The sequence below is a fragment of the Cicer arietinum genome, chromosome 1 (assembly GCF_000331145.2).
Source record: "Cicer arietinum cultivar CDC Frontier isolate Library 1 chromosome 1, Cicar.CDCFrontier_v2.0, whole genome shotgun sequence".
NCBI classification, from domain to species: Eukaryota; Viridiplantae; Streptophyta; class Magnoliopsida; order Fabales; family Fabaceae; genus Cicer; species Cicer arietinum.
The window spans coordinates 49,851,354-49,876,454 of NC_021160.2; the positions used below are offsets into that span (position 1 = coordinate 49,851,354).

Consider the following 25,101-nt stretch of genomic DNA (forward strand, 5'->3'; position numbering starts at 1 on the left):
TCTTATTGGGTGAAATTATGTGGGTCCCACCACTTTATGTGGGACCCATTTCCAAAGTAGTGGACCTATATGTATTTCACCAAATAAAAGAGTGAGTGTTGAAAAGAGAGTTACAAAGAAAGTGTTGCTAGCACTACTCTATCTGAATAAATTTTAAGTGAAGGAAACCAAAAAGATACTTGGAATACTTTGTTTGAAAACTAGCATACACATCTCACATGAGAAAGATATACAAAGGCTTACTTCCAATGCTGTAATCAGCTGCTCTGGCTGCCTGCAATCCTTCTCTGCCACTGATTCCAACTCCAATATCTGCTTGTTGTATCATCCTTACATCATTCCCTCCATCGCCAATTGCCAATGTTCTATAATCACATGATTTTAAGATCTGTACAAGCTGCAACAAGTAATGGTATACAAGTCACACCATTGCCATAATTTTCTGATAAATTAAAACAGAAACAATACAACAGCAGTATTATGTTCCACTAAGAGAAAAGCATAAGATATTTGGTCTTATATTATCCTATATCTTCCGATAAGTTAATTAAAAAGAACCAAGATAGGACAAATCTAGAATATCAGAAGGAGAAGAGAAACCGAGAAAATAGATGTAAGACATAGCTTCTTAAAACAAAACAAGGCAGCATTGTTTTAAACACAAATAATGTTGTCAAAAAAAACACCTGTGCTTTTTGCGATGGCGTCACACGACAACATATAGCAGTCCTTGACAATACTGCCAGTTCAGTGAAAGCTTTACGGTAGTGCTTAAGTGCAATCTCAAGAGCCCAGCCATCAACAACAAAAGCCACATCCTGTTTGATGGAGCAAAAGAATGAAAAGATTAACTTCAAAATCTTTTAAAATATCCTGATCTGAATTACACTTGTTTACTAAAAGGAATGGTCTAGTTCAAACACCCAATGGATGCATACAATACAAGCAGCCTACCACTAAATTTTATTATTATTTTAGATAGGAAAATAAATTTAGTAAATAAGAGAGAGGAAAAAAGTACCAAGAGTAAATAATAAGATATCCTCCGAAGTGTAAAAGAAACCACAAAATAAAGAAAATAAAAACAAATGAACAAGAAAAAGAACATCAGTAAGCAAAGCTTCCCAATCACTGGATTCTAAGTTGATAAAATGTATTAGTACCTTGGGTTCTGAGGTAGTTATCCGCATTGTACGAAGCACTCTCTCTAAACTTCTACAAACCTCATCCTCTGTTTTTCCATCAATTAGTAGAAGCTGTCCCTTCGGTTCTATGAATTTAGAGGGGAGGAAATTGAAAAAGACAGTATTACCACCATAAATTAAAAGCCTTCCAAAGAAGGATGCATCAAACTAATTGAACAAAAAAGCATTTAAAGCAAATTTTGAACGTCTACATATATCCTAGCTCTTCAAAAATGGGACTACAACCTCCGGAGTTAGGTAATCTATGTTCATATATGTTGATAGCCCAAGATGTATGCCAGAAACTTCAATTTATTATAGGATTTGAGATATTTTCAAAACAAACAAGGATTCTAGATATTTTCTAATTTTAAGCTTTTATGTCTTTCCAATTATCCAAGTGTTGTCGTCAGGTAGTTTGAATGAATGTTACAAATATATGCTATTCCTTGCTGGCTCTGAGTTGGACACTTGGACTTAAATTCATACTGATACAAAAATTGTCTTATGATGCTTAGTACAGCATAACTCACCTGTTTCATACCCTAAATCCTTCAAAATTTCAATACTCACACCTCAACTTTTTACTGAGATTTGGTACCAAAAATATAAGAAGTGTCCAAAACTTAATTGCTATTTTCAACATTAAATTACCCCACGGTATGATAAACAAACAAATAAGAATGACCGGCAAGAAGTACAAAAACACATATCCAATAGGTAGAAAGGGGTAACACGAATAAATAAAAGCTGTGAAAATATTTAATTCGTAAGGAACTATGTTAAGTATCATATCAGTCAGGGAGAGGCCATGTGTTCTTTGAGGGGGTCAAATTTAAAATTTCTTCATTTTATATGTAATTTGGTTTTGGAAACAGTTAATTTTTAAATTTAATCCTTTCATATTTTCTATTCTCTTTCTTTTGCTGTCCCAATTAAAAAATTTAGCTCTACCCCTGTCATCAGTACAGTTGAAGAATTGTACAGTTTTATCACTTGTACACTTCTCCTCAAATAAATGGGACATAAAGATGCGATCTGTGGGGTAAACACACAGATAAGTCCATCTGTTTCTACACAAAACAAAGAGAATGATGGGACAACCATGGATCATATCGAGACTCTTATGTAGCTTGATTCTTTAAACAGACACAAACACAATAAGGGTACTATTTACATGACACATAGATCAAAACTATAATATTTTGTATGATCTCAAATGTGCACTACCTGGGGAAATAAAATTACATGACAGGGCAATTTGTATTGCAGTATTCTGCTTGTCCCCTGTTAGCATCCAAAAATTTATTCCAGCTTTCCTTAGTGTTTCTATTGTTTCAGGAACTCCGTCCTGAAGGATATCAAATAAAAAAGAAATGGTGATGGTCATCACAAGGGAAAATCCTGCATTAAATTTTTTGCCCCCTTTATCCCTTTATCTATCTAAAATAGACAGTCACAGAAGTTCAGTAAAATTATAGGGTTTTAAAAATTACAATCTTAAATCAGATTACAACAAAAATCAATCCTTTCCCACAATGTACGGACTATCTAAAAATAGATTGCTATCTGCAAATACAGCATATTCACCTGTAAACGATCCTCTATTGCTGTCGCGCCTAGAATTTCCAAGTCATGTTCAACTCTTTGGCAGACTTCAGCTACTCTCCACTGTGAATCATATTAAACTAAGAAGGCGAGTTCTTATAAATTACATAAAATCGGTAACAAGTGTGACCTTTACCTCTCTATCAACCAAAGTGCTACTGGCTTCTTTAAACATCAAAGACCAATCTTCATATTCATCTTTCTTTAACTCTCGCCAAGCCAAACATAGTGTACGTAATCCCAAGTGAGCATATTGCTCCACAGCTTCAATGAAATGCCGGGTTTGCTGCCCTGCAGTAAGTAAAGGTGTCAATCATACAGCTAGATAACTGTTTAACAAATGCAGGCATCAGCATAATCTCATTCAGGGCAGCCATCAGTTGTTTCAGTTCAGATTTGAACTTTTACTAGCTGAAAAGACCTAATAACTTTGGAGAAAACCCCAACTGATCAAAACAATGTTTTATGACAAAACCCATTATAATGATTTGACCTTAATCGGTTTGCACCAGACATGCTTTTTGCAGCTTCTTTTGGTGGCACTGTTTGCATTGCATTATTATGTAAAATATAACCATAGATATAGAATATATTAGGCATAGTTATTATGAAGTGTGTGACAGACATGGATATATTCATTGATCAGTTAGGCAGTGATTGGAAGTCCAAATCAAAGACTTAGTTCTGGGTTTCATATAACACGATATTTTTTGTCAGTCTTTAGAGTGGGCACTGTAAAAATTCACCAATTTAAGGCAGAAGCCAATCCCCATGATCAGTTAAGTCAGTTTTGAAACCATCCAATTCATCTAAATTATATGATCAGGTTTGGTTTTTGGAATTGGATGAGATTGGATTTGGTTTGTCCCAATCCATGTGAAAAAAGTCAGAGGATAAATAGGAACTGAAAGGGAAAAAAGGGACAGTTAAAGATACATCATCATAGCATAAAGACTGTCCATGTATAATATAAGTCAGATTGAAAGGGAAAAAAAGGAAAGATTAAACCAACTGAGGAAACATTTTAGCATCCATATTTTTGGCAAAGATATAACATAGTTGTTTCAAGTTCCAACAATAAGGCATGAGCGTTAAATCTTGATAGCCCACTTCCTATTGTCTGAAACCACTTTACCTGGTTCTAAGCCAGTTGTAGACCAATTCATATGAATATAATAAAAGTATAATGAAGTTGGAGGATAAGGTACTAGCAAACATTGGTGAAACGAAAACATAAATTGAAAGAAAAACCCTAAGTAAAAAATATTTGATTGTGTTTCAATACAAATAAGCAAAAATAAATAAATAAATAAAATCTAACCAGCACGAGCATATGGAAGAATAGCCTCATCTGCTCCTTTTGACAAGAGAAGGATCTTTCCGTTTTGGCAATCTTTCAACACTACTGACATTCTTTTCCTATCAGAGGTAAATTCTAAGGTTTCCAGGACTTCATACTGAAGTATAGATGTGTTGAACTTGACTTCTGAAATATTAAAGAATATGATTATATGAGCCCAAGTAGCCAACTAATTAGCCGTGCTTCCAAAAGAAATAGCAAGTAAAACGTACCAAGAATGTTTCCACTCTTATTGAAGAAAACCATATGCAGCTGAGCAGCAGCTTGAACAAGAGCATCTTCATCCTGAGATTGTGCCTTATACAAGATATCTCCAGTTTTGCTATGAACAACAATACAAGAAATAAGTATGAAATTTAAAATGTTTATTATAAAGGTTTACTGCAAATGTCTTAATTAAGAAATATGTCAGTTCTATTAGTTTTCATATCTGTGTCCAATCAAGGATGAAGGCAGAATCACCTTCGTGTAGGTATGACAGTATTACATATAGCCATAACTGTAAGAAATCGTATAACGTCAGAAGAACCACCTGAAACAGCATTAAGAAGCTCTACATCTGCATATCACAGAATGTAATTAATCAGGCAGGAAAACTTACAATTCAAAACAAATATCTTATACACAACATTCAGTGATAAAAAAAACGTCAATGAGTGCACACATAAGCAGTAGAAGGTGAAGAGAAGGAACAAAAGTGATTTCCCACATGTTCATAAATACACACACACAAAGATATATATATCCTTTCAATTTTGTGATGAACTAATTCAGACAATATTTAAATTTTAGACTCTTCCCCACACTACATTCACTTTATGTACCAGAGATGTATTTCAATAAAAATTAGTGTTCCATCTTGACCGTGTCAGATGATATTAACCCCTACAAATTGAGAAGCCCAATATTGAACTTCAAATTATCACAGATCTTAAATAAGAAAACTAAGCCCGGTGAATTGAGGAAACATTTGGATCTGATAATGCAAGACTCCTTCTGAATACCGTAAGTATGGGAGCAAGCTGTGTTAATTTAAGTTTTGAGGAAATCCATCAAACACAATTATGTTATGCCAGAACCAAATAAGCATCAAGCGCATTGCAGCTGCTTAACCGTGTGCAAAATAGTACGGTGTAAGCTTAAGCATTTCTTTTCAATTTGTTTAGAATGTAACTGCACCCTTTAATTTTGTTGTTGAAGGAGCCAAAATTACGAATTATGTTTTGTACATGGAAACATCAAAATGTGTCTTAGATTTCTGAGATCAGCTAGGTCTCAAGACCAATGTGCCTGAGATATGATACAACACACACTCAACACTAAAAACGACTCATTTATTTAGGAAATTTTCATAATATCAAGCTAGAAAACGGTATCCATGTGTGAATTTGTCTATACAAGCAAACTTTCCAGTTAAGAAAAGGATACAAATACAGTTATTACGTGACAACAACACAAATAAAGAGTTACACCAACCAACCAGACCTTTCAATGCATCTCCGTTCTCATTTCCATAGGAAATGCCACTAATACAACATCTTCTAAATATCATCTTATTCTCAGTCAGGGTGCCTGTTTTGTCCGTCAAAATGTACTCAACTTGTCCAAGGTCCTCGCTTATCGCTGTACTGTCACATATGTCAAACATAATTTGTTAGGAACCCAAGAAATTCATAAAAAAATGGGTTACAGTACTAGTTCATCAAAGTAGTTAGTAATCAGAATCCTTCAACCACTCACTTTGCTGCATGGGATGGAATGCTAGTCTCTAGGTCACTCATTTGTTGGTCCCAGTCAATAAACTTTGCATACAAGCTCTTTACCAAATCCAGAGATACCTACCAGAGATGGAACAGTTGTCTATATCAACCTTAATATGATCACACCCAGAATAATCCAAAATAAATAAGAACTAGTATTAGCACTATAATTATCAGTCCAAAAAATAACAACTTGTGTAAGAACTTAAGTTTTAATGACATCCTTTCACTTAGTTCATTAGGTCGTCAATGCTCTTCCTGCAAAGGACTACCATGCAGTTTTTTTTACTATGGTTGTTTTTTGAATGAGAATATAAATGAAAAGCATTTTGAATCATATAATGGAATATAATGCCAACATCTATACGACTGGCTCACCTTAATTGAAATGGGTATCATGATGGAACAAAGAAGCTCGAACCGCAAAGGGATTATCAATAATTCATACCAAGGGCCTTCATGAGGGTAAAGAACATACCATTGCTTGAGAAAAAAGCAAAAACAAAACAAACGTGAGGGTCCACCTACATGCATCTAAAATAACATTTCAAACCACGGGAGCTTCAAGAGAATAATTATAAGTGCATAAGAAGCTAAGTTCCATATTGTGACATACTTTCCTTGCTTCTGTGTCCTTCCACACATTGCCTGCTATGCCAAGAACCATAACAACAACAATTTGGAATACAAATATAGCACCAGTCAATTTGTCGATCATGGCATCCATAGCAGTGAGCTTTGGTTCTGGGATACCCCTACTCATACCCAATTTGGTTTCGTTGCCTGGAGAAATTAACATACCAGATATAAAATTCAAACTTGCTGAAAAAGTATATGGTTCTAAGAGTTTTATGTGTATCCATGGACTTGCCTGTATATATAGCGACTCCACATGCCCACTCAGTATTTCGCAAGTAACATGACTGAAGAATTGTGTTTTTAATGGTTAAAGGGCATATATCATTATCAATAAATGGGGGGTACAAACGCATGTTTGCATCAAATCTTCTGACGTCTTTATCTGGACTAGGACACTCAATTACACCCTAAACACATGTGCACGCACACACAAAGAACGAGAGTAAGTAATAAGTTGCCCTACATAATTACTATTGACATCAAACTTTGAACAGTTCTACGAACTAAAGTCACTATAGATAAAATATTGCCTTAATTTTGTGCAATAGTTCAACATCTATCCCCATGCAAGCAGAAGGTATGACCCGCGTCTTTAGATCAGTTTCACCATCCAGTGCAGCAGTCTGAACGTAATAATGACATATCATAAGGTCTTTGAAATGTATGTAATGAATTATGTTCTTCTTTCCCCAAAAAGAGGAAATAGGAAAAAGGAGGATAATGGACTTATGTTCGTTGCAATGCCACACAACAAAAGTAGAGAGCCAGTTTTAGCATGACTCGTGACTTAATTACCTCTACATAGCAAACTCCTTGAGGATCAGACGTGCCAATCAAAACAAGGTCACAAGGCACTTCATCATTTTCACGTAGCCATACTATATTACCCACGTGAATATCCTGGGCTTGAATCTGCAAAGAATTTTGATTAAAGTTGAAGAAAATTATACTTATATGAAAGAGTAACATAATATTCGAACAATCAACAGATCATGCTCCGTTACAAACTAAAAGACAAAATGAAGGATAGTTATTGAAATGATGACCAACTGCGGGAAACTGTAAGCTAAATCCTTTTTATCTAGTTTTACTGTTGGGTTCCTCTGCTCTCAACTCCTAAGAAACACAGAACAAATATATATTTTATGAAAATAAAATATGCGTCTTACATGTTTTTTGACACCCTTCCTGACAACCCAAACTTCCTTCTCATTTGCCTTTTTGTCTGAAAGATATCTATTATAATCATCCCATGCTTCTTTTGATGCAGAGACTGCAAAAATAAAGATAAGCGGACCCCATGTACTGGCAGGATTTACCGGAGTAATGAGAGGCCATAACTGCAGGCAAGCTATCAGCAAAAAGTACTGATTCATGAACCGGCTGAAAAAGGGGAAATTCAGATGGATTAAAGGATATTTATTTATATTTCATTAGAGGAAATTCATAACACTTGAGGAAGCATCTACAATATACCAAAAATAACAAGGCTGAATCCCTAGAATCTAAGATGAGTTCCGTGATGTCAAATTAAAACTGTTTCAATCATCTACATCATTAATTGTAGCCAATGTTTTATCTTTGACCTACACTCTCCTTCCCTCTTTTGAATTTGGTGTCCCTGGTGTAAACTATATGAGGATCCAATAAAAAGAATTTTCCCTCCTTGCAACCAAGCCTTTGTTATTTCGTATTAAAGATGACAAGAAATGAGACCATGCTGAGAACCATGAGGGTGTGAAAAAAGACCCATGTGGGCACATCAACGCTATCAAACTTTCACAATTCCAATGTAATGACAATGAATAATAAACAGAATCAGCAGAAAGTTTACCTGAACTGTTCCCATAAATTTTTCGGAAGAAAGTTCAACACAGTATATTTTCTATTTGATATTCTATTGTCACAGTAAAAATCATGAGACGATTCATCATCATCAATATAAACATAACGCTTCATTGTTGAGTTTTGAGCATCTAATTGCGGATGGATATCCTCTACACCTCCATTGCAATGCTCAAATAGAACAATTTATAAACAATCTCAAACAGTCATTTTCTGCAAGCAACAAGGATATTAAACTCAAAAATGACAACATTAAAGGATTAAACTCAAATTCAAAAACAAAAAGATTTTCTATAATTCTCAAAATAAACCCAGCATCTAAATAAGTAGTCGGCATCAGAGTATTGAGGCTGTGTTTGGATTGACTTATGAACACTCATTTGGGATTATATGGCATAAGCATATATAAGAACTTCTAGAAATAACTTACTGACATATCCAAAAGTTGTTTCCAACTTATTTCAGCAAGCTCACCAGAATAACTAATATAAAACCGGTTTTACTATGTTTTCGATCGCACGATTTTAGTATGCAATCGCGGAATCGCTGTGCGGATTGGAGCTCTGATCTGCTGCGACGCAATTCCCAATTAGAGTCAATGTTGCGTTATCGATGGCGCCGCTTAAGCGCTCAATCGCGGAATCGCGGTACGGAGTGAAGCTCTGCTGCGACGCGATTAGGTGGTGCGTGCCTTTAGCAGGGGCTGCTATCGCGGCCGCAGATCGCGCTGAAATCGGATCCTTGTGCTCCCTACAGGAGAGGGGAAGGAAAAACCTTGAATGGAAAAGGAAAACGGAAAACCTGGAGTTTCTCGCTGTTTCCGGCGGCCAACGAGCTTTTCCGGCTGAGTTTTCCGGCCAGTAATGTTCAGTGCAACACCAATTTGTTTCTGATTCAAAGCCAAACCGGAAATGGAATTACTGCAATTTTTGTTAAGAAGCTGCTTAGTTTTGTTGTTTGTGGGGTTTTTAATTTTGATTATTTGTTAAAATAAAAAAATGTGTTTATTCTTTTTCTTTAGTCAAATGATTTTTGTTTTTTGACATATTCTTTAGTCAATAGTGATGGCATCTTCAACTTTGTTTTTTTCTCTTAATATACAATATAAGCAAGTTTATAATTGTTTTTATTATTGAAAATTAATAAAAAATAAATGGACATTTGGTTCTCTTTTGTACCAAAAAATAATAAAATAAATATGAAAAATACATTCTCCTTTTTTTACAGTTTTTTATATTAACAATAATTTTGAATCGTAATACTTATTTTGGTTAGAAAAAGACATAAAGAGCATGATAATAAATGCTTTAGAATATTCTTTTTCAAGAATAATTTTAGGGATTTTGTTTTGGGTTGAGTATTAGTTGGGCGTGGATGGGTTGGTTGAATTTAGTCAAATCATTTAAAATTGAACTACTGGTTTATAAATTTACGATCAATTTTTTTATCGGTTTAGGCGGGTTTCAATTAGTACATGCAGTATTATAAATTTATTGATCAATAATTTTCTTTAATTTATTCACGTAGTCATTAATATAGTATCTATTAAAACTATAAATTCAGAAGTTTGATATATAGATAATATGTCATTTAATTATTTAATTTTTATAATATTAAAATATGTTAATTTTTAAATATATCGTAAAAGTCATCTTTTATATTTTAGTGCGATGTTTATTTCTTTAAATTTTGTTCATTTTAAAAAAGTATTTTACTTTCAATATTTTATCAATATTTAAGTAAAGTTTTTATATTTAAACTTTTAAATGAAGTTATTAAATTTGGATAACCGTGATTTATTTTTTTCTTACTCGCGTTTGATCACTCAAATATATATATATATATATATATATATATATATATATATAAACTCGTATAATTTATGATCAAATTAAACCATTCCACTCGCTTGGATTCTAGGGAATCAATTGGTTCTTTTTCTTTAGTCAAATGATTTTTGTTTTTTGACATATTCTTTAGTCAATAGTGATGGCATCTTCAACTTTGTTTTTTTCTCTTAATATACAATATAAGCAAGTTTATAATTGTTTTTATTATTGAAAATTAATAAAAAATAAATGGACATTTGGTTCTCTTTTGTACCAAAAAATAATAAAATAAATATGAAAAATACATTCTCCTTTTTTTACAGTTTTTTATATTAACAATAATTTTGAATCGTAATACTTATTTTGGTTAGAAAAAGACATAAAGAGCATGATAATAAATGCTTTAGAATATTCTTTTTCAAGAATAATTTTAGGGATTTTGTTTTGGGTTGAGTATTAGTTGGGCGTGGATGGGTTGGTTGAATTTAGTCAAATCATTTAAAATTGAACTACTGGTTTATAAATTTACGATCAATTTTTTTATCGGTTTAGGCGGGTTTCAATTAGTACATGCAGTATTATAAATTTATTGATCAATAATTTTCTTTAATTTATTCACGTAGTCATTAATATAGTATCTATTAAAACTATAAATTCAGAAGTTTGATATATAGATAATATGTCATTTAATTATTTAATTTTTATAATATTAAAATATGTTAATTTTTAAATATATCGTAAAAGTCATCTTTTATATTTTAGTGCGATGTTTATTTCTTTAAATTTTGTTCATTTTAAAAAAGTATTTTACTTTCAATATTTTATCAATATTTAAGTAAAGTTTTTATATTTAAACTTTTAAATGAAGTTATTAAATTTGGATAACCGTGATTTATTTTTTTCTTACTCGCGTTTGATCACTCAAATATATATATATATATATATATATATATATATATTTAAATAAACTCGTATAATTTATGATCAAATTAAACCATTCCACTCGCTTGGATTCTAGGGAATCAATTGGTTTTGCTCGGAGTTAAATTAAGTATCGCTTGCATGAGCATTCAAATTTACTATATCAATGTTAATCTACAATATTTGTTTAAATGACTCGGTTTTACCATAATCGTAACATATTATTGGAAATATAAGGAGTTATTTACATTGTGAAAATATGTCACGGATATAAGATAAATGATTAGTTAATGAAAATGTATGTTTAGAAATAAAAGTAAAAATAAAAAATTCTTACATTTGTATTGTTTTAGAAATGTCCGCGTGAGAATTTTTCTTTCTAAAAATGTGAATGACTAGTATGGAAGTTATATTAATATCATTTAAAATTTCCATCTATTTTTAATCAAAGATGAGTCTCTGATGAAGTGTTGGGTTATTATAAAATATTAAAGTATTTACAGATAGTTGCTCCACAATCTAAAATGGTAGTTCCATCATGTTATATTTTGATTGCAATAAGAATAAATTGTTTTTCATTTTCAGTGAGACAATTATCTCACCGTCCTTGGTAATCATTGGCAGTTTCTAGAAAAGCATGCGACTAAGATTTCTACTAACACAATTTCTAGGCAATCGTTCACAGTTTTGTAAGCAGTAGTCATGTTTTGAATCCTTCTCCATCTCGTTAAATACCAAATAGAAATAAAATTAGTAGCCTTATCTCCAATTATATATGTTTGAATATGACAATCTATATTATTTTTAATAGTATAAGCATAAAACCAATCAAAAACGAAATGTTAAGTTTTAATTGTGAAGGAATTGAAAAAATTATTCCAGTATCATATCTATTTTATTTCTCTTGTCCGGTTGAAAAAACCATTCTCTACGAAAAGGCAATTTTCTGTAATAAATATTTGGCTTAATTGCAGTTTTGGTCCCTTATATTTGTTAAATTGCAAAAGTAGTCTCCTATTTTATTTTTCTCCAGTTTTAGTCCCCCTATATTTGCTGAATCGTAAAAGTAGTTCTCTATTTTATTTTTCTCCAGTTTTGGTCCTCCAAACATAATTTTGATCCAAAACTTGATGAAGTATTATTTTTTTTTGCGTTTATTTAAGTCATACAACGACTCAATAATATCGTGATGCAACAATTGTATTTAAAATTAATGATCATAAATAGTGCGATGTAACTTTAAAAAATGTCACTTCATAAGTTTTGGACTAAAATTATGTTTAGATGACCAAAACTGAGAAGAAATAAAATAGATGGACTACTTTCACGATTCAGCTAAAATAGAGAGACTAAAACTGCAATTAAACTTAAATATTTTTATCAATAACGAACTCATATAACATCATAATATTTATTAAAAAAGAAAATTGTTGGAGATTGGATTGATCTTTGTGATTTTATTATTCATGATCTCTATTTCTACAATTACTATAGTTTTTGAATAAATAAATAATATAAATATACATATTTTTAAAATATGTAACATTAATCAGATATTTATACACCAAAATCATATATCACTGAAGATGGTTTAGGTTGAGGCGTAGGTAGGTATATATATGTATTGGAATAATGGAAAAATATCTCCTTAGACACGGTTGTCCTGAAATTTTCCATTGTTAGCTCATTTAATCTACTAGAAATTTATTCTATTAAAGATTAATTAATTATAAGGGATAATTGATGTTTTTACTTAAAACTTTAATGAAAATCAGTGATATTTTTGAAAACACTTCTGTTGATCTTTATTATTATTAAAACAATGATTCGTTGAATAAAAATAAAAACAAATGTAATATAAAAAATAAATTATTGAAATAAGAGTGATAGTATAAAACGCAAGTGAGGTTTGTCTTTATTGACAAGTGTGAATTTTCTTAGCTCTTTCGAGTGATTGACCAATATCCAATGGAGAATGGAAGTGAGAAATGGAAGTTCGAAGGGAACAAAGGGTTGAATGCTTCATCTGTTTCAGTGAGAGGCGTTTATAACATGCTTATGGATTCCATCAACAATAATGAAAACAAGAAATCAGTTATTCGTCTCTGTCGTGTAGATCCCACAGATAATCCACTCTTTAAGACTTCCCCTGATGCTTCTGAAGCTGTTGCTGATGCAGTTCACTCTTTTAACTTCAACTCTTACCCTCCCACTGTTGGTTTACCTGATGCAAAGAGGTTTCTTCACCTTCATCTCTAAATTATTTTTATTTTATACATCTTTAGTACTATGTCATAGCTAAACTAATAAATTCAAAGATTATTGTATTCATTTAGAGAGACAGTGAGTTGGGATAATAAATATCGTCCAAAAGATGGTTGAATTTCGTCTTAGATGATTTGAATATGTGTACTAATTATGATAAAGAAACACTTAGAGGTTAATTATTTGGCTAAAAATGTGATATTATGATAGGATGTAATGATATTGTTTGATCCATGTAGCTAGTTGTTGTTGTACAAGCCTCAAGGTTTGTCATTGGAATATGAAATTCAGTCATACAATTGTGTATACTTACAATTCATCTACCAAGACCATGAGTTGCATTCAATTTTTTAAGCACAATTCAAGAGAATACTACTTCATTCCTTGTGGATTATTAGTATGAATAATGATGGTGTTATTAATTTGGTAACAGGGCTATTGCAAATTATCTATCTTCTGATCTTCCATACCAGTTATCACCAGAAGATGTTTTTATCACTGTTGGTGGCACACAAGCTATAGATATAATCTTACCTGTTTTTGCACGTCCTGGTGCCAACATTCTCCTTTCAAGACCAGGCTACCCACAATATGATTCTCGTGCTGCATGTTGTCGCCTCGAAGTTCGCTACTTTGATCTTCTTCCTGAGAGAGGATGGGAGGTTGATCTTGATTCCCTTGAAGCTTTGGCAGATGAGAACACTGTTGCTATGGTCATCATCAATCCTAGCAATCCATGTGGGAATGTGTTCACATACCAACATTTAAAAAAGGTATACATTGTATAATCATTATTTTAAATTTACATTTGTGGTCACCTTTGCAGTTATGCTAAAAACTTTTATATTGCAGTAAAATGTGGCTGATGCAGTTGTGTTATAACTAGTTAACAACAACCGTGGTTAAAAAAAATAGATATGAAAACTTATAAAGAAAGAACTTATGATGTTTGATTACAAAGTTTGGCGAATTATGTCTGCGTCTCCGACTGTAGAGTGGCTGCAATTACTTTCTATTTATTTCAAGATTAGGATTTATAATGTACTGTACAACCTGTATTTGAATACTACAATCTAGATAGTACTACGAGTCATACCCAACAAACCATAATTGCATTGCGATGACCTCTACAACTGTTATGTTGCAAGTGCAACTGCAATTTAAAATCATATGTGTAACATATAGTAATGTAGTATTTAATCTACAGTATCTTGGAGTTGGAATCAAAATGTGAACATTTTTCAGTATTGTTGTAGGTTGCTGAGACTGCAACAAAACTTGGAATTTGTGTAATTTCTGATGAAGTTTATGCACATTTGGCATTTGGAAGCAATCCATTTGTGTCCATGGGAGTGTTTTCATCAATAGTGCCAGTAATTACAATTGGGTCCTTGTCAAAAAGATGGTTAGTTCCTGGTTGGAGAACTGGTTGGATAGCCAAATGTGACCCCCACAAAATATTTCAAAAAACTGGGGTTAGTTCTTTATTTCTTGTTTTCAATCTTTTCTGTGTTATTATAGCTAAATAAGAAGGTTACATTTTGCTTTCTATGTTTATTTTTAATGGAACAAAGGTTTTTCTTTCTGTTATAAATGACACAACACTAACTGTTTTTTAAATTTCTTTGTCAGATAGTGGCAAATATCATCAGCTATTTGGAGATCACTTCTGACCCTCCAACAATCATGCAGGTAAACAGTTTTCTTCCATAAGCAAGTACAAAAATAACAGAAAATTTAATATTGTAAAATTTGTAACTTAATTAAATACATATTTGTACTTGTATGCCACAGTTAATTTTTTTCTAGAAACAAAAATGATGGTAACATAGGAATTTGCAATTGCAGGCAGCAATACCTCAAATCCTTGAGAAAACAAAAGCTGAATTCCATTTAAAAAATCTGAATATAATGAGGGAGGCTGCAGATATATTCTATGATGTATGTAATGAGATTTCTTGTTTGACATGTCCTCACAAACCAGAAGGAGCCATGTCTGCTATGGTACGTTTCAGGGAGAATTTCAAGGTTTTTATCATGTTATATATAATATTAAATGTAAAATGAGTTGAGAGTAAATTGAATGGAGCAGGTGGAAATTAATTTTGCACAAGTTAAAGGCATTATTGATGATGTGGATTTCTGTGTCAAGCTGGCCAAAGAGGAATCTGTAATGCTTCTTCCGGGTAAGATTTTTTTTTTTTAATTTTGTTGTCATCATCCTTAGATCAATCTCACATTTCTCAATTTCATGAATAAAGTGATGATTGTTGATGTAAGTATAATACTTGTAGGTGTCACTGTTGGTCTAAAGAATTGGCTTCGGATTAGTCTTGCTGTTGATGCTTCTGAACTTGAGGAAGGCCTTAGGAGGTTAAAAGCATTCAGCCTTCGCCATGCAATTAGTTAATAGCTCTCATATCCAATATATTGAGAATTTGTTTGGCAATAATTTTTTTTTTTTTTTATCAATAATCGTTGGTATTTTACATGTGTTTGATTTAGACATCAAATAAAAAATATCATTTTATTTATTAGTGACAAATATTTGTCTTAAATAAAAAATATAAGACAAATATTTGTTACTAATAAATAAAATGATATTTTTTATCTATTCATTAATAACAAAAATTTGTCCTATGTTTTTAAAAATATATTAATGATAAATATTTGTTCTATATTTTTTTATGAATCAATGTTAAATATTTGTTTCGTGATTTTTATAATTATCATTGACAAATATTTGTCTCATGTTTTTTTAATATTTATCAATGATAGAGATTTGTTCAGTGTTTTATAAAAATGTATTAATAACAAATAATTGTCTCTTATTTTTTATTTATCACTATGAAATAGTCCTATGTTTTTTTTTTTATTTTTTTGTTTTTTTTTTATCATAGACAAACATTTGCTCCATATTTTTTTATGCATCAGTTATAAATATTTATTCGGTGTATTTTTAATATTTATCAATGAAAAATATTTGTTATATATATATATATATATTTGTGTCTTTTCCAATGTTTAAAATTGAATTAGTCAATTTTGATTTTTTTTTTAGTATTAATTTTTTGCTAGTGTTCACGTATCTTATATTGATAGTTGGAAAATAAAAAGAATGTACAGATGAAAAAAAAATATGGTTGGATGATTTTTATTTTTATACTTACTATTGATAAATATTTGTCTCATATGTTTTTTAATATTTATGAATGACATAAATTTATCCTATGTTTTATTAAAATTTATTAACAAATATTTATTTCATATTTTTTATTTATTAATGTCAAATATTTGTCATGCGTTTATTTTCTACTTATCATAGACAAATGTTATTTCCATCTTTTTTTAAACACAAGTTATAAATATTTATTTGGTGTGTTTTTAATATTTATTTATTACAAATATTTATTTCATTTTCTTTTTCAAATGCTTAAAATTAAAGAGGGCAATTTCGAATATTTAATATTGATTTTTTGCTAGTGTTCTCATATTTTATATTGATAGTTGGAAGACAAAAAAGAATTTATTGTTGAAAAAATATATATATGGTTGGGGGATTTTGATTTGTGTATATATAACTTTTTTGTAGTTATATTTTTTTAAAGATAGTTATATCTTTCTTATTAAGGTAGTTACATTTCTTTTGTAAAAAAAAATGTAGTTAGAATAATTTTTTGGTAGTTATTTCTTTCTTTCTTTTACTTATATACTTATTTACCTTCGAATAATGATATGAAAAAAAAAAGTGAATAAATTGGTATTTTGATATTTGTTTCTTTTTTTATATTGATTGTAGATTTGACAATAGTAAAAAATAAAGAGGATAATATTGATATATTTGTAGTTATTTTTCTGATAAGAAAAAAAAAATTGTAGTTTTTTTTCTCTTATGTTCTTAATTTTTTTATTGTAGATTTGACTGTGGTTAAAAATGAAGAAGATAACATTAATTTTTTGTAGTTATTTTTTTATAAGGTAGTTATATTTATTTTGTAAAAAATGTAGTTATATATATATATATATATATATATATATTTTTAATTTTATTTTTAATTTTTTGGCAGTTACTTTTTTCCCTTTCTCTTTTAATTTACATGTATATTCTCAAATGTGACAAAATATTAAATAAAAATAAATTTGTATTTTTGATTGGTATTTCTTTTCTTATATTGATAGTAGATTTGACAAATGCAGTAAAAACTTGGCGCAATGGTTTTCCTTCTTTTTCATCGGCACTTGATAGGGACTAGCACTAATAATTTTAACTTGTAGGATATTCTAGTACTTTTTTTTAAAATAAAAAATATTAATAATTAATTTTGTAACACGAGTTGGACCCATAATTTTGTTGTCACTTCAACTTTTATTAACCATCCTATGACTCACTCGTAGAAACATTACAAACCGTTAATATAGCACCAAATTCGAATTTTGATTTAAGTATATTAAAGATGTCGTATACCAATTGTTTACAATGAAGTTCCAAAGACACCTTAATAATACCTATCTCAACAAGCCAGTCTATAGCAACTTTTAAGCCTCAAGCTTCAACTTCATGCGGTGGAAGATGTCCTTGAAACCATGAAGTTTTTGCTCTAATAAATTATCCATCTCCTCCTCTCAAATACATCTCCACGCCAAAACATCTATGGTTTTCAAAGATAGTTGTGTCTACGTTACGTTTAACATGTGGAGGAAGTCTTGGAAATCATGAAGTTTTTGCTCGAATAAATTCTCCATCTCCTCCTCTCAAATACATCTCCACACCAAAACATGAGGGGGTTTCAAAGATAGTTGTGTCTATGTTACATTTAATATGTTCACGTGTGTTATGGTCTCTCTCTTCATTATGGTTTCTAGAAAATAGTCGCTTCACATCCATTCCTTCATCTCTCACTTGGTGTTTTCTAAAATGATAGGGAGATTGGTTTCTAATAGGGTCAAATTATTAGTGTTGAGGCAAAATCTCTAATCAATATTTTGAAGATAATCAAACATTTAATCATATTTGTTAATTATGATTTTGATTTTATTAATTATTAACTTGTATTTTTAAGTGTATCTATTTAGACAAAGTCAAAAACAAGTTAATTCGTGATACATTGAAGTATGCATATTCATGCAAGATCATATGGTCATTTTTCAAGTAATCAAGATTGATTTCATTAACAAATCATTTACATCAAGACAAGAACACACTTTTATGTATGAACTAATTTGGAAGGTTCGTCAAAGGAATATCAAACTAGATTGATGAAAGAATGATTGTAGAACATTATGATTTTTTAGAGAATGTTCCGAAGAACATTTTGGTTATCCTTTATAGAAGACAACGTCAATACAGATCAGTTTGAGAAGTTCAAATTGTAAGTTAAGAATACCAAAATCGCATATAAGACTTTTGAGATTAAATGAACAATCAAGATATAACAAGGACAAAAGAATACAAGTACATTGTACTAATACTGTTTTGCAAAAAGCTATGCAAACTTCTTATCACACACAATGCCAACTGACATTTGACAGCTCATTCTCACACTTGTTCATATTTTCTTGTAGACTCAAAAACAATAACGTTTTGGGCAATAATATAAACATGTGTTTAATTGTTTTAAAACAGATATGACACTTGACTAATTTATCTAACGACTTTATTCAAATTTATATGAGTCTTCAAGTATCCCTTCATCTATAAAAGGAAGATCAATTAGAAGACAAATGCAAGAGTTTCCAAAAGCAATCAATCTACACTTGATCATTTAAGCTCAACTTGCAAAGCTCTTCACTCAAGCAAAACGCTAGATCTCTCACTATATTTGTAGATCATTTTACCGAGTTCTTGTTGTTAGTCACTCTCAAACAAGAGATGCAAAATTTTCAGATCCCAAACTGATGATGACATAGAAAGCATAACCAAGGAATAAAGCACAGAGAATACTCAAAGTCTTAGAACTCCAATGACAAGAGTAATGTCAAAGAAGACAGATAAAGCTCTAAATAACTTCATAGCCACTTTATTTGAAGCAAGTTCAACTTATGAAGAATTGAAGCCCAAGATAATAAATTTTTTAATCCAAATTGAAGAAGTTAAGGAATGAAGGCTACATCTATGTGATCAAATTTTAATATTAGTTTTGATTAAAGTAGTAAATTGAATTAGTAAGAATACTCGGGGGTCTAATTGTAAAAACTTGAGTTGGACCAAATTTAGAGAACTTGTAAGGTGGTGCCACTATAAAAGGAAAACCCGTAGCTGATGCAAATGAGATTTTGAACCTATTGTTATTTTGTGAGTATTTGCTTTCTAGAGTTTTTGAAATAATTCACTTTGAACTTATCAATGTTGTTAATCCTTGTGGCTTTCTTTTTTCGGCTTATCAATCTGTAGATTGTGGCGTCATTATGTTCTTGGTTCGTTTGATGAATTATAGTTTCAGTTTAATTTGCATAAAACCCTATACACAAATTGTACCATTTTTCGTGTTCAGTAACATGCGCTCATATCTCGCGTTTTACATTGTCTATTTCGGTAATTCAACAGCCTAACTTGCACTTTAAAACGTCTTTTTTCACCTCGTTTCGGAATCACCTGATTCTAAGTTTCGTAGGTCCGGTTATTGCGTTATCTAACAAAATATAATTTTGACTCTAATATGTAAGTTCCCAACTTAGAACGATTCTTAAATTGATTCATGACAAAGAAGATCATATCACAAACACTTTTATTATACACATCATTTTGTAACTCAATTATATCTCTTAAGCTAGATTGAATGTGTTATAAAAACAATTTCTTGTTTGAAAGGTACTTATAAAAATCATTTATTATTGAAAGGTGATTATAGAAATTCATTTAAATACTGAAAGGTGAATGTTGTAATTGATCAAAGTGTGATAAAAAAAGATAATGCAAGATAGAACGTTCTGGTATTGAGCACATTTGTGGAAAAACTCATAGATTGTGAGGACGTAATCCATTTTAGGTGAATCATGATACATCCTTATGTGATTTTCTTATCACTCCTCTATATTTATCTTGTACTCACTAATTACATTTCACTTGTTTATAAAGTGGATTGTTTTATTTAAACTAACACATCCAAAACATAATGAAGATTAATTTATTTCACTCAAGACCGTTTTTGAGTCAGTTAAGGTTAAAAGCATGAATTAAATTTTAAAAAGAGATCACAATTCAAATCTCATTTCTCATGATTGAATTTGCTACTTAAATTTGTTTACACAAATTTCAAACTATTTATGACTTATGGATACCAAATAACGTAACACATGATGTGATTAAGTAAGACTGAACTCCTTAGTCTTAGTCTAATTCTTAATTATTACATGATTGTCTTGATGACTTCCATTTCAACTTATATTTCATTGATCTGGTTTGTCATTTTTGACATAGTAACTAATAATATATTTCAATAAATCATAATCTTTAATCATGTTTAACTTCAATCATGATTATTTTAAGAAATATGCTAACAAATGTCATAATAACACATGTTAAAATATCTATGTAGACAAATGTACTGGAATTTGTGTATTTAATTTAACAAAAGTTTTAAAATTACGTTTTTCAATTCAAAATTTGTGTGATTAAACTTTTTACTATGTATCTTTATACCACTTGCAGGCAAGATCATTATTTTAAAAGTCTTACAAATAAATAGTTGTGATGAATGAAAATTACTTAACTTCTAATACTAATAATGTATGAAAAGTTAAAATCAATATGAATTTTTTAAAAAACATGTTAACAAGTGGTTTAAATTAAAAAATTCACAAAACAAAATTTTGCCTTAAAAATTTAAATTTATTTTGATCGGTTAACCAATGCTCCAATCACACTATTTAAATTCTCTTATTTTAATTGTCACTAAGCTCATGGGAAAGGTGAATTGGAGTTTAAAAATATTTGAAGAATGTATATTAGGATGTTTGACCGATGAATTTTAAGCATAATTTACAATCTTCTCGATAACAAACACAGATAAAGAGCAATTAGTTCGAGAATAAATTGTATAGTCCCATTATAATATTTTGTAATTTCCAATTATTTCTTAATAATAAATAAATAAATAAAAAACAGATACCTAATTCCTCCAACGGCTACTTAACCGAAAAGGGGATTCAAATCGAAGCATCATCATCACTGAACGCTCCTCCCTCAATTCACAATAAACATTTCTGCAACTAAAATCTCTAACCTTCCTTCACTCCCTTCATTTCAATCATGGATCCTCCATCAACACCACCAATTCCAATCACTGATGAACCAATCCATGATTCTCTTCCTCTCATAACCAATGAATCTCCATCACCATCCCCTTCTCTCAAAAGATCCAAGACCCGTCTCGTTGACCGTCTTGAAACGGCCGCCGAAGAGTCTCCTGAGCCCGCCGGCTTACGTCGCCGTGGAAAGTCACGAGCCACTCAAAACATCGCTAGAAAGGCGAGGAAGCCACGCTCTGATGTTGAGATTCGAGAAGAGAATAAAGATGTTTTTGGGTTGGTTGAAGAATTTGGAAAACCTAGAAAGAGAAAGAATGTCGGTCGACCCAAGAAAGAAAAACCGAATTTGCTTCAATCTTCAATCTCATCTCCAAGTATGTTTCTATATGTCAATTTGAAAACCTAAATTTGCTTTCATTTTTTTTTTCCCATTGAAACCCTAATCTCTTTTTTTGTGGCATGGTGGTTTATTTTTTGTGTAGAGATTGAAGAAGAAAATGGAGTTGATTTTGATCGTATTGGGCAGCTGGTGAATGATTTGGTTATGTGGAAAGATGTATCAAAATCAACCCTTTGGTTTGGGTTAGGGTCTCTTTGTCTTTTATCTTCATGTTTTTCTCAAGGAATCCATTTTAGGTATTTCAAATTCTTTTTCTATCCCTTTAATTTTTGTTTAATCTTTATGTTTTGGAGAGAAATCTTGAGTTTTAATTCATACTTGATATTTCAGCATTGTCTCAGCTTTGTCACAATTGGCGATTCTCATGTTGGGTGTTTCTTTTTTCACAAATTCAATTTGTCAAAGGTACTATTTTGCTTCTGGTAGAATGTGCTGTGATGTAATTATTATTATTCTCCAAACTACATCTTTTATTGAGTGTTTTTATTCTGTGATAATTTTCAGAAAAACTGTTGAAGAGAAATGTGATGTCAAGGTTAAAGAAGAAGATGTTTTGCGTCTTGCAAAATGGATTCTTCCTGCTTTAAATTTTGCAATTTCCAAGGCTAGAAAGTTGTTCTCAGGAGAACCATCTATGACTCTTAAAGTAAAGTTCTGAATTTTATTTTGTTTAATGAGTTCCATAATAATTCCTAGCAAATGCTTAATAACCAGATTCTCTTTTCTTTTCTTGTTGCAGGTAATTCCTTTCCTTCTACTAGGATCTGAGTTTGGCCACTTAATTACAATCAGGAGACTCTGTGCCATTGGTAAGGACGCCATGAACTTTATACCCTCTTCCTTGAAAATCCAATTGTCATTATAGTTTAGTTCTTGACATAGTTAAAAACTAATACTTATACATATACATGCAGGTTTTTTTGTTAGCTTCACTGTCCCAAAACTTTATTCTTGCTACACTAGTCAGATAGACAAGAGAGGTATGACTTGATGATTACACCAAATGATTGGAACTTTTGTAGCTTCACTGTCCACTTTTTTGTGTGGTTAATAGTAGAAAGCTTTTGTGTTATGTGTATGCAGCCGAGTATTTGAAATCATTGCTGTTGGAAACATGGTGTGCTTGCACTCACAAGAAGAAAGTGATGGCATCAATACTCTTGACATTCTGGAATCTATCTTCGGTTAAAACACGAATCTTTACAGGTAATACTTGCATAAGCAATTATAATATAAGCTCAAAATCATTATACAAATTCACAGCCTTCTCCAAAAAATGTCCTATTAGTTTTTGATTAAGTGGAAAGATAACTATGTCTTGTATATATATGTTTTGGTATTAGTTTATCACTGCACACAGGTTATTTTGTTGTGTATGATTCATATTTACTGATAATGGGTAGTCACTAGCGTTTGCCCTTTGAGTTTGGCCCGTTTGTTTGTTGGGTTACGACTAGGAGGGTTGATGGGTGCCGAGGGCGAAGCCCTCCTGGGGTAAACATGTAAAATGGATTGTGGTATTTAAACTTGTAAATTTGCATACATGATTTTGGAACCTTTGTGATAATTGATTCTTAATCTATAATATTTGCTTGCAGCTTTTATGTTGCTGGTACTATTCAGATACTTAAAGCAACGTGTGGTGCAGCAGTTACAAGATGGAGAAGCACAAGTAGGTGAGAAGGAACAACAGAAAAAAGAATCTGTGGTGGTGGAAACAGAAGAAAAGGAAACTCAACTGGCATTAGTGGTTAGGGAAACAAATGTAGCATCTTATGAAACAGCTCTTACACTGAAATCTTAACTAAATTTTTTTATTTTTTTCCCCCACCTCTTACATACTAAAAAATCAATATTGATATTGATGGGATGATATAACTTTTCATGATAAAAAATCAAATAGAACCAAATTTGAGGTTTAGCTAAAACGATCTTTGATTAAATTTTATTTGTCTCCATCAAAATTCGAATTTTTATAACTCATTTTTCTTGATAATTGGATAATTAAACAAAAAAGTAATATTACATTAAAGATGATTTTAATTAAGTTAAATAATAACACAATAACTTTTACACCATGATGATAAAGGTAAATACGTTTTTCACTGACAACATATAATTGTTTATAAAAATATATACTAGAAAGAAGAAAAAAACTATTGAAATTCAGGTCTTATTTGGGGTGATTTTTTATTTTATATTTATATTTTAAAATTTCCAAAAATCAAAATCAAATTTTTATTTCAGATCTGAGTTTGGATTTTAAGTTAATCTCCAGTTTTTATGTTTAGTTTGAGTCTTAAAAGATAATTATTCACACATAAAAATATTAACACTTAAAAATAATTATAATGTAGAAAAAAACTAGTTCAAAAAAATAATCAAATTGTTTTGAAAAATATTTTTTTAAAGAAAATGATTTAACTGTTATAAATTTATATTTATAATTTAATAATAATTTTAAGACTTTAATATAGTTTTAGTCTCTTATTTTGTTCTATCAATTATTTTGATTCCTACTCAATTTTTAAGATTTAAAATATTTGATTTAAATCTAAATTTGCCACCCCATTTAGATGTGACAATTAAACGAGATGATGTGAAAACCAATGCGTATAATTATTTTTTTCATTATTTAAAATATTTTCAATAAATATAAAATGGTTAGTTTATTTTAAAAAAAAAACTGAAACCTAAAACTAAAAGAATTGAAAATCAAAAATAGAAATTTGAAGAATCGTAACCTAAACATATTCGAGGAAAACACTTCCCTGAAGGTTTACACTGAATACATTGTGGTAGAGACATGAGAGGTGTGTGAGGTTGAAATTGGGGTATATGACACCTACATGGATGCCGATTGTAGAGAAGAAGTTGAGTTGGAAAACAACGCTGAATCAAGGAACAAGCGAGAGGGAGGAATGTATTAGGTTTTTCAATTTCTATTTTTGATTTTCACTACTTTTGATGTTAAGTTTCAGATTTTATTTTTTTCCTTTATTTTAATTTGTTTAACTTAAAAAAACTAAAATAACAATTTTAG

The 25,101-nt window shown here is 30.6% G+C and overlaps 3 protein-coding genes across 5 annotated transcripts in view; 2 read left to right on the plus strand and 1 right to left on the minus strand.

Annotated features, from left to right (window-relative positions):
* The window catches only part of LOC101488672 (phospholipid-transporting ATPase 2), a 12,824-nt gene extending 3,451 nt beyond the window's left edge, over positions 1 to 9,373 (minus strand). The window contains exons 1-19 of one of the 3 annotated variants that reach the window (XM_004487208.4): positions 9,198 to 9,373; positions 8,386 to 8,609; positions 7,721 to 7,934; positions 7,347 to 7,463; positions 7,082 to 7,174; positions 6,784 to 6,958; positions 6,529 to 6,695; positions 6,291 to 6,395; positions 5,893 to 5,990; positions 5,638 to 5,780; positions 4,615 to 4,711; positions 4,365 to 4,474; positions 4,114 to 4,278; positions 2,929 to 3,083; positions 2,775 to 2,855; positions 2,415 to 2,535; positions 1,164 to 1,270; positions 687 to 818; positions 244 to 397 (exon numbers count right to left, since the gene is read on the minus strand). In XM_004487208.4, coding sequence (XP_004487265.1) covers positions 244 to 397; positions 687 to 818; positions 1,164 to 1,270; positions 2,415 to 2,535; positions 2,775 to 2,855; positions 2,929 to 3,083; positions 4,114 to 4,278; positions 4,365 to 4,474; positions 4,615 to 4,711; positions 5,638 to 5,780; positions 5,893 to 5,990; positions 6,291 to 6,395; positions 6,529 to 6,695; positions 6,784 to 6,958; positions 7,082 to 7,174; positions 7,347 to 7,463; positions 7,721 to 7,934; positions 8,386 to 8,510 — 2,359 coding nt within the window. In that variant the 5' untranslated portion in view covers positions 8,511 to 8,609; positions 9,198 to 9,373. Of the gene's footprint in view, positions 1 to 243; positions 398 to 686; positions 819 to 1,163; positions 1,271 to 2,414; positions 2,536 to 2,774; positions 2,856 to 2,928; positions 3,084 to 4,113; positions 4,279 to 4,364; positions 4,475 to 4,614; positions 4,712 to 5,637; positions 5,781 to 5,892; positions 5,991 to 6,290; positions 6,396 to 6,528; positions 6,696 to 6,783; positions 6,959 to 7,081; positions 7,175 to 7,346; positions 7,464 to 7,720; positions 7,935 to 8,385; positions 8,610 to 8,826 lie in introns of all 3 variants that reach the window. The other 2 variants (XM_004487207.4, XM_004487206.4) reach the window with 2 other exon arrangements.
* Positions 9,374 to 13,056: 3,683 nt separating this feature from the next.
* Positions 13,057 to 16,089, plus strand: LOC101515700 (nicotianamine aminotransferase 1-like). The gene is made up of 7 exons (XM_004487204.4): positions 13,057 to 13,383; positions 13,845 to 14,184; positions 14,668 to 14,886; positions 15,044 to 15,103; positions 15,260 to 15,415; positions 15,504 to 15,597; positions 15,706 to 16,089. Exons 1-7 carry the CDS (start codon positions 13,115 to 13,117, stop codon positions 15,819 to 15,821), a joined length of 1,254 nt encoding a protein of 417 aa, XP_004487261.1. The 5' UTR covers positions 13,057 to 13,114; the 3' UTR covers positions 15,822 to 16,089.
* Positions 16,090 to 21,551: 5,462 nt separating this feature from the next.
* Positions 21,552 to 23,884, plus strand: LOC101515367 (reticulon-like protein B17). The gene is made up of 8 exons (XM_004487203.4): positions 21,552 to 22,032; positions 22,141 to 22,294; positions 22,389 to 22,463; positions 22,563 to 22,704; positions 22,798 to 22,867; positions 22,973 to 23,038; positions 23,142 to 23,264; positions 23,657 to 23,884. The coding sequence occupies exons 1-8, from the start codon at positions 21,660 to 21,662 to the stop codon at positions 23,860 to 23,862; spliced, it is 1,209 nt and encodes a 402-aa protein (XP_004487260.1). The 5' UTR covers positions 21,552 to 21,659; the 3' UTR covers positions 23,863 to 23,884.
* The last annotated feature ends 1,217 nt before the right edge of the window (positions 23,885 to 25,101 follow it).

Bases quoted from the DNA above. Each gene is read 5' to 3' on its own strand.
- LOC101515700 (XM_004487204.4), top strand. From the start codon at position 13,115: ATGGAGAATGGAAGTGAGAAATGGAAGTTCGAAGGGAACAAAGGGTTG. The intron at 15,416-15,503 runs GTACGTTTCAGG...TGAATGGAGCAG, and splicing joins AAGGAGCCATGTCTGCTATG to GTGGAAATTAATTTTGCACA. The intron at 15,598-15,705 runs GTAAGATTTTTT...TAATACTTGTAG, and splicing joins ATCTGTAATGCTTCTTCCGG to GTGTCACTGTTGGTCTAAAG.
- LOC101515367 (XM_004487203.4), top strand. From the start codon at position 21,660: ATGGATCCTCCATCAACACCACCAATTCCAATCACTGATGAACCAATC. The intron at 23,039-23,141 runs GTATGACTTGAT...ATGTGTATGCAG, and splicing joins TAGTCAGATAGACAAGAGAG to CCGAGTATTTGAAATCATTG. The intron at 23,265-23,656 runs GTAATACTTGCA...ATTTGCTTGCAG, and splicing joins TAAAACACGAATCTTTACAG to CTTTTATGTTGCTGGTACTA.